Source organism: Staurois parvus, unplaced genomic scaffold, assembly GCF_062004578.1.
Source record: "Staurois parvus isolate SC_StPar_1 unplaced genomic scaffold, SC_StPar_1.0 ptg000414l, whole genome shotgun sequence".
NCBI classification, from domain to species: Eukaryota; Metazoa; Chordata; class Amphibia; order Anura; family Ranidae; genus Staurois; species Staurois parvus.
Genome location: NW_028318210.1, coordinates 3,444,218 through 3,457,114, shown reverse-complemented (window position 1 = coordinate 3,457,114; position 12,897 = coordinate 3,444,218). Strand labels below are relative to the sequence as shown.

The window sequence follows — 12,897 nt, the reverse complement described above, 5'->3', positions numbered from 1 at the left end:
ATTAATAATTATTAAATATCTGCTGAAAAGTACATACTAGCATTCCTCATTTTCAAATGTTGATTCTGCTTGTTATTACATATGCAGCTGTGATGGAGCCTCTCCGCAGAAACTGATGACCCCATCCAGTTGGTGTTTTTCTTCAACCAGATTAACTATGTAACTAAGATCCCCCTCAGCCCCGCCGTTTGCAGAAGGGGTTTTACGCTACAAGAATGTGCCCTCTAGCTGCCACTCCAGCCTGTTCAAATTGCACGCATGCGCAGTGCACTCTCTCCTACTCTAGCTGAAGCAGCAAGGGAGTCCTGTAATATTTTTTGGATAATGCCTATTTAGGATATTTAGGGCAGGAGGTAGTCCACTAGTGTAGGCTGATGCAGGAGACATGTTATCCTCAAAATGCATTCTTCTGATTCTGTGATGTTTCTAGTAGAAGCAAAGTCTGTTTGTGCAAGGTGCTGCCAGTCTCATCTCCTTTCCTTGCATCCATGGAGCTTGTCTGGTTCCAGATTCCTGGCACTGTCTGCAGTTTGTCTCCTCTGTTCTATTAGAGCAATAAGGATGTCATTAGGATTTTCTTTCTCCTCCTCCAGGTCACTTCATTCAAACCGTGGTTCCTTAGAGCAAATAAAGCTCTAAGCACATGTTGCTAAATGTTGTTTCAATAGTGAGCTATCTGTCCAGTTCTGGTCCAGAGCAGACGTCAAGGATTATACTCTAAATTGTTCTTAGTCAAAAAGAAGACTTAAGTCCAGTAATGAATCGAAAGGCCTGAAGCAAAAGAAAGGATCAAGATTCAAAATTTCATTAGGGGGCCATTGTGGTCAATCACTTAAGCTATCAAATAAGGCTGCTCGATGTTGTCTGTAGATCTAGCAGACGTGTATTGCTGTACGTCCATGCTTCTGCTAGTATCTTTGCTTGTCTGTTCGATAGTTTCACTTCCAGTTCATTCAACAGCTTTTCGCCTTTCAAAATACCCAGGACATTTTCCAGAACATTACTTCTAGTAGTTGCTGTCTTTCGTGAGCAAGGGTTACAGGTGGTCCTTTATTTGGTCAACATCCTGCTGGTGGTTCAAAATCCTCCAAGTCCTGGCAAATTTCTGATTCAGACTCTGGTCAAATTTAGATTGGTCATCAACTGGGAAAGACCAACTAATTTTATTACAATAATGCCATTCCTGGAAACAGTCCTGGACACTCAGGAGAATACTGTGGAGTTACCCTCTGAGAAGGTGACAGTAATAGCATCTTGCTTGGAAAAAGTTATAGCTCTATCCCATCTGTTTGCTTGCCATGGTCTTAAAGTGGTAGAGAAGTAGTCTGCAGCAATCCATGCAGTCTGTTGGACCCATTTGAAGACTGAAAACTTTTTAATCAGAATTTCTAGAGTAATGAAAGATTTGCTTCCTGCACCAGAGAATCAGGTTGACTCCACAAATGAGGCTATCTGGTGGTGGCTAAAGCCAGTTAATTTTTTCAGATGTCATCAGCTCCCTGATATACCGATCATCAAACCTGGAATCTCTTCACTTTGCTGGGGTACTCACCTCAATGGCCTCTTTGTCCTCCATTGACACCGACCTTCAAGGCATTTTGGCAACACAGCCTAGGTAGCCTCAGTTATGCTCCCAATAGACAATAAATTGTAATGTCCTATCTCCACTGTCAAGAAGGGATGCAACATTATTCATGCATGTTGGAGTTATCTCCCACCAGATTTGCCAGCAGTAGAACTTGTCTCATCTCGTTGCTCTTTGGGTTCTAGCTTTCCCAGAACTTCTTGTCAGACACTGTAAGATGCAGAGCTTTGGATGTCAAAGTATGGTCTCTAAACAAAAAAGCAGCTCAGTGGATCTACAAAAAATAAGGTTATCAAGATTTCAACATGACAAAAACCTCTATGGTCATGAATAGCAGTCGATTCCTGCAAAAGTGAGCTTGTGGAAAAGTGAGCTTGTGGATGTGGAAGCAGTGGATGTATTGACATCTAGCTGGGTCTGCAGCTTAGGATATATATCTCTAGCAGACCCAATGGTCTGCAGGCTCCTCATCGGGATCTGCAGTCATCCAGTTGTCACGAGGACAATAATTTCCTGGTGCCCTTGCAGGCCATGGTATCCACAAATACAGTCTCTGGTCCGGGAAACCTTAGTCTCCTTCCTGAATTTCCAGACCTTACACAGCAGGGCCAAGTGTATCATCCAAATTCAGCCAAGTTATACCTAGCTGCTGGGAGACAAAGAGGTGAAGGCTCACATGGAGGTCTCTGTAAATATAAGAGTAGGGTAGTTTTGCCAATAGCTGAGATGTGACGTGAACTGTAGATGTAGTGTAATTGTAGATATAGTTTAATTCTGAGTTAGTAAAGATACAGTATTCACTGTATTCAGTAATCAGTCATAGACATGTTCTTCGATTAGCATTTAAAAGGACAGAGCAAGCTTCTAGGCAATAGCAGACACCTAGAAGCCAATAAAACTTTCCCATCCATGTAGACATGGATTTCTCACCTGCTTGAGCCTAAAAGAAATGTCCTAGCCATCTTGGCTACAAGAAACAGCAGAGGACAGTGAGAAGGCTCCAAAATTCTGCCAGCTTTAATGTATATCAACAGATCAGAAATATATATTTTATCTCTCATACAAACTAAAATATTAGTTATATGGAGATGAAAATAATTCCTTCTGATTGCACACATTTTAGGCTACATATACATGTAAAACAATGTAGAATCCTGGAGAAACACATAAAATGATTACGTGGTGCCTCATTGCGGCATCCAGGCAGTGATTGGTACTGTTCAGATCGGACTGACGGGCTGGTGTCGGAAATCTTATCCAATAGAACTGTTCCTGGCCCATTCAACTCTGGTCACTTAAGAACCTATAATGTCTTGTGGGCTGGGAAAGGAACATCCCCCAGGGTTGAATGGCCAAGGGCAAAAGTCCAACCCACATCCATACTCCAATAAATTGATAAGCATGGGATATGGACAGGGTGAGTTGTACAGAGCCGGTTGCATTTGACTGGGGAATTAAGGACTTTCCTCTGACTTGCTCCTGTCACAGGACAGATCTTGGTAAAATTGTTATTTCTCTTTTTATCCCAATTGTGTACGTCTTTTTGTCTTTTTTTTGCCTTATTTGTGACTCTTTTTCTTTACATTTTACATACTGCCCACTTTCAGAAATTAAATTTTTACATTGATAAGTGCGTGACTTCTGTGTACTAAGCTAGGGCTCATATCCCTGAAGAGATTGTTTGTATTGTAGTGTCTATATGCTCGGTCTAACTGCCCTGCCAATCTGTATGCAATTGTACTGTGTGTTGGTAATTTGCATTCAGATTGTAAACTAGAAGATCTGTCAGATGGAGATCTTGTGTGGTGGCCTAGAAGACCAGTCTGCGGACAAACTATTGGGTGGTGGCAAGCTACCGTTTGTGTTTGTCTGCTGTTGGGGTGTGTGTGGACAGTAGGAAGAGTGATTAACACCAGGGTTCTAGCTTGTAGGATAGCTGGAGGAATCCTAGAAGGTTGTGCTAATTGCTAGACTGCTCCCCAACCCTTAAAGTGCAGCAGATTGTATATAAGATTCGTATTTGCCTGTGCGTGGTCAGCCAGCTAGATTGGAGTGGAGTCTACCTCTAGTGGAGACCACAGGTAGTGCGGGCTGTGAAAGTGTATCATGGTAGGTCTTTATTGCTCAAAGTAAGTCCCCCTTATTCCCTCTTACCCCAAGACAAGGACCACGCCCCAGTTACCTAGTTACCGTGGGCGTACGTTGCCGTGACAGACTCATCTTCAGTGTGTGAAACCCTGTTAAACCAAGACACCTACTACAAACTTCATGTATACTAGAGCATGGGAAAATTTGCAGAATTTTGAAAGGATTGGATCCTCTGTTCCCTGCTGTAAAGATTATGAATTTTCTGCAAGTGAGCCTAGATAAGGGTTAAGCCTTAGATGAGTATTGGTCATGTCCTCGCTCTCGGGGTCCAGTGGCTGTCGCATATGCTAGTAAAGCAACTCCGGATGGTCTGTGCAGTCAGCCCTTCAGGAAGATTATATTTTTCCCCTTGGGACTTACAAATAGTGCTGGACATGTTGTCTCACCCTCCATTCTTCTAGATAAGACTCAATATGGCCAGTAACACAGAAAGCAGTATTTCTTATGGCTATCATGTCTGGGAGAAGGGTTTCTGATATCCGAGCATCAAGATGTATACTACCTTATTGCTGCCATTTGTTTAACAGAGTAGCATTAAAATCTCTTCTTCAGCACCATCCAAAGGTCTACAAATCTTCCCATCTGGTCAGGACATTGTCCTTCTAGCATGTTCAAACTGAAATGTCTGAGTCACCACAAGCATGGGAGGTGGGCTCAAGATTGAAGAACATGCAACACATGGAAGTGGCCCTTATTTCAGAAGGTCAGACATTGGGCTCTTCAGTCCTGGAAGTGTTAGAGAAGAACTTACACTGTGCACTAGGACAATTGCATTGTCACTGGTCAAATTAGTCTGACGGGCTTATGTGGCGAAGATGAATCCATCAATTAAGAGCAGAGCTTACTTTATCAGATGGATTGCATGGTCATGGGCTGAATTCAAAGGTCCAGGACAACAACCAGGTTCATGTATGGCGCATTTGTAGCCTATTACAAAATTGATCAAGCAACATTGACAACAGGGGAGTTTGGCTTCAATTCTAAATGAATCTACTGATATACTGATTAAAGTATTTCAGCTTTATCCTCTCTTGTGCTTGGAGTGCTACATCTCATACATGTATGCTGTCATGTTTGTGTCAGGAAAGCGGAAGATTGTATACTCACCTGGCGATAACTTTATTTTCCTGATGGATAAGCATGACAGCATACAAGTCCCTCTCTGTGGTTTGCACTGAGTATAGTTACAAGAATGCAACCTTGAGGGAAGTGACTCTTTTATATAGTATAACCGCTGCCGTGACTGGGCAGGGGGCAGTGCCTGTACTCATACGTGTATGCTGTCATGCGTATGTGTCAGGAAAGGAAAATTAAGGTCAGGTAGATATACAATTTTCCATTTTCTGCTGCCTGTCACATACTTCAAACTTTGAGCACTCTCATGGTTCATTCACAAGCCCTATAGCTGGTAAAAGTCAGCCCGTACTGGAGGTATGGACTAAAAGCTGCAGGGCTTGTCTGCAGGAGTCTGGCATTGCACCACTGATCCAGTGATCACAAGTGCAATGCTTTGCAGGCTCCTGAGCGAAAAAATAATAAATTCACATTTTTCCCCTAAAAAATATGTGCATTTATTTATTTTTCCCTAAAGGTGAACTTAGCTTTTATTGTTACCATAAGTTTCGTTAGCAGTTATAAATTAGTTTTGAATCCTGTCTGTCCTGACACAGAGTTGAAGATCTAGAAGCTGGGCTTTATTTTTATGTATGCTGTGAGAACAGGAACAAATAACAAACATATAGTTGGAGTTTTTCTCAAATTTCACTGCAAAAGTGTAAATAAAAGAATGAAGCTACTGTTTTGTTTTACCTGCTCTTTTTGTTGCAATCTGTTTACTGTTGATGTATATTGCTATATACATCTAGTATATAGCAATATACAGTGATTTGTTGCAAACCCCTTTGAAAGCAAAAAAAGGTATAAGGTACTGATCTTAATGCAAAACACACCTTTTTGACCTTTTGAGGATTCTTCATTCGACGGCATTTTCTGATGTCCATTTCCGTTGTATTCACACATCCAGGCTAAGGAAAAATTTAACACATTAGAAAAAATACATCTGTTTATCCATAACAGTAACACAGAATTGGCTTGGGAAAACATTTTCCATTTGAATGGTTATGCATTTACTTTTTAAATTCAGTACCTTAAATAGCCAGTTTATGAGCACATGTTGTTACCCTGACCCTGAAAGTACACAAACTGTCTATCAGACCGGGTTCACATACTGCATGTGCAGGGCCAGTTTCAGTGCAATTTGTAAAAGGAGTCTGGTGCGGTTTTGTTCAATGGTTCAGGCGCTGTGACACTTGAAATTGCACCTGAACCGGACTGAAACCGACTTATTAAATTTTATATTTTGTATTTAACAATTACATTAAATCATAGACTTCTAAAACTTAAAGCGTAGATGTCTCATTCAACCAATGACATGTTACAAGTGGTAAATTAAGAAGGCAAATGATTTCCGATCAGTAAGGTGATCGATAAGCAAGCAAAGTATACATCCATTATTAACTAAGTCAAAGAACATTTCAACATTAACCAATAGTTCGAGATATTCAGAGGAGAAACAATAGAGCCTGACGAGGCAGTATATCAGGGTCCATACTGAGATACCACGAAAGGCCTATTCTCACCCAAGAGGTACTATTAGTCACGGAGGCAAGTTGAATGCCGGAGGTCCTGCTGGCTTTAGTGCACACCGCCCCCAAACAATATTTTTTTCAGTGTATTGTGTAGTAGGGTAGAGAAGGGAGGAAAGGGAAGAGAGAAAAAGGGGGAAGGTGTGAAGAGAAAAACAAATGGGGGAGGAGAGTAAGGGGAAGGAAAGGGGGTCACCACCGTGGGGGCAGTAGCAATCCATACCAGTTAGGCGCCACATGCCACCTATAAGTGGCACAGGGGTCATGAGCATTGTAGGTATTCATCAGAGAAGCAAAAAAGGTCCCAATAGAACCATCTAGTCTTTGCCTCGGAGAACAGAAGTCAGGTTTTCCATTTGCTCAATATCATCCACTCTTGTGAACCACGGGGCCACCGTCGGAGCTGACTGCTGTTTCCACATACAAGGGATACAGGCCTGTGCTGCGTTAAGGTGGTGTTTGAGAAGAGATTTATGATACCATTTCCTAGATAAAGGAGTCAAATTAAGTAGAACTGCAGCTGGAGCATTCTGCACAGAAACATCTGTAACTTTGTGAATATGTTGAAGTACTGCTTGCCAAAAGGGTTACAGCTTGGGCAGTCCCAGAAAATGTGCAGGATGGTACTCGCGTGCAGGCCACATCGCCAGCATCTGTCTGACTGTTATGGGAACAATTTGGTTAGAACGGAAGGGGTTCTGTATTAGCATGTAAGTATTTTATAAGTAGTCTCTTGATATTGCTGCAAAGGGAGGACTTATGCATGAAGAAGAGTATACATTCCTTTTGGGATTTGCTAAAAGTGACTCGTAAGTCTCTCTCCCACTACTCACGATAAGGTGGATCCGATGTGGAATGAAGTGCCAGCAATGCTTTAAATGAAGTAGAAAGGGCACGACAAATCGTCCGCTCACCTAAGCAGAGCTCCTCAAAAGAGTGTAATTTCTGTGTGAAGAGCATGGCCAAGGCAAAGATCTCAGAAAGTGGGAGATCTGGAGAACCATCCAGTGGTCCAGTCTGAGAGGTGCCTGACTGGATCATAACCATTGGGAGGCATGCAGGAGCCCTTGTGGAGATTGTGATATGAAAGTAGGATCAGTAAGGCCAGGGGTGGCCCACTATTGTGGTTATTGGAGAGGGAAAGCTTTGTAGTGAAGATAACAGAAACAATCTATTTATTTGGGCAAGCATGGGTCCAATAAGAGGAAATGTGGTTAAATGAGTGACATGTTTTTTCCCTGCCCAAGGTAAACCCGGGAGTGGTGCACAAGCTGCTTCTTGCTCTAGAGTGATGCAAAGTTTTTAGTCTTTGTGCCTACACCAGGGACCACTCTGGTCATACTAACAGCAGTATAATACAAGGCAGGGTCAGGGAAGTCCATTCCACCCTAAAGTTTTGGCTTCAGCATTAGGGCCCTACAAAGGCAGGAATATTTATCATGTCAGACAAATGTAATGAAAGCAGATCACACTGTACGGAAGAAAGTTTAGGGTATTCTAATGGGCAAAACTTGCAGCAGATACAGAAGTCTAGGCATCACATTCATCCTTAGTACATTACAGCAGCCAAACCAAGACAAGACCAAGGAATCCCATGTGCTGACTCTTTTTAAAATTGCACTGCAGCTGGCCCACACAAATGTGGAATAGCTACATTGGAAGCTGGTGTGATTCACATATCATGCGAATTGGATGCAAAACACATCCAATTTGTATATATGTGAACTGGGTCCTTTAGAATTGTTTTGAAAACATAAAAACATCTCACTTTGTAAACTCTCCTAATTGTTGCTAACCTGGTGTTTTTTTACCACAGAATTCTGCAAGGTCCACGTTTTTCTGCCACCTAATTTTGCACTTATCTGGTCATTCAGAAAGAAATGATTTACACCTCTGGTAAAACCTCAGCACATTTGAAGCTCCATTCACACAGGCGTTTAGACATGCTGCGAATCCCAGCCAAAGAACCTACTGATTCTTGCAGTGAATGATAATATATTCAGGGGGATGTATTAAAAGCTAAGCTAAACTGAGTTGTATATTGTATTCACCATTTGCTTTTGAAATATGCAAAGTATCTATCTATCTATCTATCTATCTATCTATCTATCTATCTATCTATCTATCTATCTATCTATCCATCCAGCCATCCATCTAATTATCCATCTATCCATTAAACTTCTTCTATTGCCCCCTTATGTTAAATTTACAACTGAAATAATTTTGTTATACTGTACTTGTACCTTTGATCCTTCCAGAAATCCAGTCTACAATTGTATCTCTAGCAGTGATATCATCCCTGTCCAGTTTTCTTCTCTGAACTGCAGGATATATCAAGCCTTTTAAATGGAGATGAGGAGATTGGGAGGTGTTTTGTAGTTTTAACACAGTTTATGACCTAGGGTGACAACACTTGTCTCTCACATTAAGGTAAGTGAGTGTTGTTATCCTAGGAAAGAACAAGTATTAATGCTCACAATTATTTTAACATGTACCTTTAAAGCCAAACTCCAGGCATACAGTATATAGAAGACACACATAATGCAGCTAGGTATCTATTTATTAATAGTAAAACATTTTAGAGCAGTGTGCAAAACTGGTTGGTAGCTTAACTGCTTGCAGGGAGAAAGCCAGCTGTCAAAATTGAGCAGTGGTGTCGGGGGTGGGGCCGGAGCAGCTGTCAAACGCCAGCCAATGGATGGGGACTTAGCAGGCTATTACATTTCTGGGGCTCCACCCCCTTTCTTAAGCAGCCCAATAATTTGCTGCCATTTGACAGCTGCTCTGGTCCCGCCCACTTAATAAAAAATCCAGTGGTGATAAATTCCACCAAAAATAAATTCTATATATCTAAAAAAAAATTATAAAATTTTGTTTGGGTACAGTGTTGCATGGCCGTGCAATTGTCATTCAAAGTGCGACAGCGCTGAAAGCTGAAAATTGGCCTGGGCAGGAAGGGAGTGAAAGTGACCAGTAGAGAAGTGGTTAATGACTAATGTATTAATTAGGATTGGACATTTTTCAGGTCTGCAAGATGTTGAAACACCAGACAACAAATATTGAAGTTTGAAAGAAATAGTAGTGTTGTTTGATGGTTTACCAAATGTAGTGTGATCAGACAGCTGTGAATAGAGGGGGTGCATTTGTCCATCAGTCATCATGTGCACAGGAGCCTTTTCATCCTGATTTAGGCTAGATTCACACCTATGCAGTTTGTGTTTGATCCGTTTCTGCAGTGTATTTTTGTACATGTGTTTTTTCTGCTTTTTCGTGTGTTTTAGGTTTTTTTTTCTTGTTGCTAGGCAGATTTAAAACGCAAAATGCAGCAAAAACACACTACATGCTTTTCTGTAGCATTTCCATTGAAGTCTATAGAACCAAAAATGCTACTTTTTGCATTTATAAAAGTCCCTGACCCTTTCCAAAAAATGCACCAGGTGAAAACGCAGAGATGTGAACCTGTCCCATAGGAAATCATGTTAAATGGACTGTAGTGTGTTTCTGCAAAATGCAAAGTGTTGCAGAAAACGCTTAGGTGTGAACCTAGGATTAAGGTGGTTATAAACCCAAAAAAAAAAAATTGAAATGACTGGTCTACTTAAGACATCACAGCGGCAGATGTCATCTGTCCCCAGCCTGGCTAGGAAAGGAGCAGCCAGTCATCTGAAATCGTCTCTGCTTTCCCACAGTGAAAAAACCCAACACATGAAAAAAATGGTGTCACCACACCCCCTTTCCTGTGACTGACAGATTAATTAGTCTCATGCATGAACATGAGAGAAGGGGGCATGTGTCCCACAGCCATCCACACAGATCGCTCCCGAAGCAGCCGAGATTTTGAAAGCAGTTAACCCCATAAGCACTGGGCAGCTCTTTAGGCACAGGAGACTGCAGACTTTCATAGGCTGGAGGGAGCAGAGCAACCATCGGGAATTATTCAGCGGGACTATGTGCTTTTCTCTACTAACAGAGGAGGACGAGGGGGATACATGCTTTCACAGGTCATCATTATCAATGAAGGGGAGCCAAATAGCCTCACACAGATTTAACCCCACAGCTGCCGGGAAGAGAGCCAAACAGGAGGATCACAATTAACCCCTCAAGGGCTGGACACTTTTACTGTAGGGCCCTATTTACAAGTAGTGCCCGCTAGTTACACAGTAAAAGTGCCCAGCTATTTTGGGAGCGATCTGTGTGGATGGCTGCGGGACACCCCCTTCTCTCATGTTCATGCATGAGACTCCTAATTAGTCTGTCAGTCACAGGAAAGGGGGTGTGGCGACACAATTTGTTTTCATGTGTCGGGTTTTTTCCCTATAGGAAAGCAGAGAGGATTTCAGATGACTGGCTGCTCCCTTCCTGGCCAAACTGGGGACAGAAAACTTCTGCGGCTGTGCAGTGTGACGTAGATTGGTCATTTCAATTTTGATTTTTTGGGTTTACAACCATTTTAAGAAACGTATAGATGGCTTCTGATTATGAATGTTTACTCTTTTATTGGTTCTTTAGCTTTGTTATTCATGATTAGATACAAGATATGTTTACACTCCCCCCACAGAACAATTCTACAGTTCTTGTAAATTACATTTTCATATTTGAAATGTGACTTCTGAAAGCTATCTCAAATGTTGCTCAGCCAAACGTAAACTTCCTACTTGTAATATTTGTTATACAGAAATGGACAAGTTCTATGACATGGCCACAAGAGGGCAATCATTCACTGAAATGTCATCAAAACATCTTGCTTCATTTATGTGTTCCATAGGAAAAAGGAATATATATATACAGGTATATTGGGGGAAATAATAATTTATTCCCCTGCAGATTTTGTAAATTTGCCCACTTACAAAGAAATGAAGGGTCTATAAGTTTTAACATAGGTTTATTTTAAATGGCAGAAACAAAATGTCAACCAAAAATCCAGAAAAAAAAAACTTGATACAAATGTTATAATTTGAGTTGTAGTTCAAAGAGTGAAATAGGTATTTGATCCCTGAGCAAAACATGGCTTAGTGCTTGGTGGAGATACCCTTGTTGGCAAGCACAGAGGTCAGACATTTCTTGTAGTTGGTTACCAGGTTTGCACACATCTCAGGAGGGATTTTGGTCCACTCTTCTTTACAGATCTAAATCCTTAAAGCAGAGCTCCACCCAAAAGGGGAAGTTCCACTGTAAGGCTTTGTCTCCTGCTCCCCGTTAAGTATTGGCACCTTTGGGGAGTAGATACCCGAATTTGACAGGTACCCCCTCCCACTTCTGGTGTGATCGCCTAAGTTGTCCTCTCCCCTCCCTCCCTGTAGTCTTCTGGGACACGTGACAGGTCCCAGAAGACTAAGAGCCATTCAAAAAGCGCAGCGCTATTCCCGCATGCACAGTGGGTACCCGGATGTGAAACCGCAAGCTGTCACACCCGGGTGCCCACAATGAAGATGCCAGCACCGGGGGGAGAGAAGACGGCCGGTGAAACCAGCTGTGGTGAGGACACCGCTGGACCGAGGGACAGGTAAGTGACTGTATTTTAAAAGACAGCAACTACAGTTTTTTTTAAGGTTTCTTGGCTGTTCCTTGGCAACTCAAAATTTCAGCTCCCTCTATAAATTTTCTATAGGATTAAGGTTCTGTAGATTGGCTAGGCCATTCCATGACCTTAATTTGCTTGTTCTTGAGCCACTCCTTTGTTGTCTTGGTGGTATGTTTTGGGTCATTGTCATGCTGGAAGAGCCATCCCCAACTGATCTTGTCAGGTATGCAGGCAACCAGCAAGTGTGATCAGATCAGTGGGATGTACCTTAACCACTAGCCTACAGGGCACTTATACCCCCTTCCTGCCCAGGCCAATTTCCAGCTTTCAGCGCTATCACACTTTGAATGACAAGTGCGCGGTCATGCAACACTGTACCCATATGAAATTGTTATTTTTCTGAGACAGATATAGCTTTCTTTTGGTAGTATTTAATCATCTCTGGGTTTTTTATTTTTTCTTAAACCAAAAACCACTGAAAATTAAAAAAAAAGTTTTTGTTATAAAATGTTGTAAATAAGTGTTTTTCTCCTTCACTGAGGTGCGCTAATGAGGCTGCAGTGATGGGCACTGATAGGCTACACTGATGGACACTGATAGGTAGCACTGATGGGTAGTGATGAGAAGGCACTGGTAGGTGGCACTGATGGGCATTGACAGGCATCACTGATGGGCACTGAAAGGCAGCACTCATATATGGCACTGATAGGCGGCACCGATAGGTGGCACTGATAGGCAGCACTGACTCGCACTGATAGGCAGCACTGACTGGCACTGATAGGCGGCACTGACTGGCGCGGTTAGGTGGCACTGACTGGCACTGTTAGACTGTTAGGTGGCACTGATAGGCAGCACTGACGGGCACTGATAGGTGGCACTGATGCGCACTGATAGTTGGCACTGATGGGTAGTGATGAGAAGGCACTGGTAGGTGACACTGATGGGCATTGACAGGCATCACTGATGGGCACTGAAAGGCAGCACTCATATATGGCACT

General features: G+C 42.2%; 1 protein-coding gene across 2 annotated transcripts in view; it reads right to left on the bottom strand.

The window, feature by feature from the left end:
• Window positions 1-12,897, bottom strand: part of RGS6 (regulator of G protein signaling 6) — a 577,949-nt gene that overhangs the window by 64,839 nt on the left and 500,213 nt on the right. For both annotated transcript variants that reach the window (XM_089686857.1, XM_089686858.1), the window contains exon 10: window positions 5,683-5,757. In XM_089686857.1, the coding sequence (XP_089542983.1) occupies window positions 5,683-5,757 (75 nt within the window). The remainder of the gene's footprint in view (window positions 1-5,682; window positions 5,758-12,897) is intronic.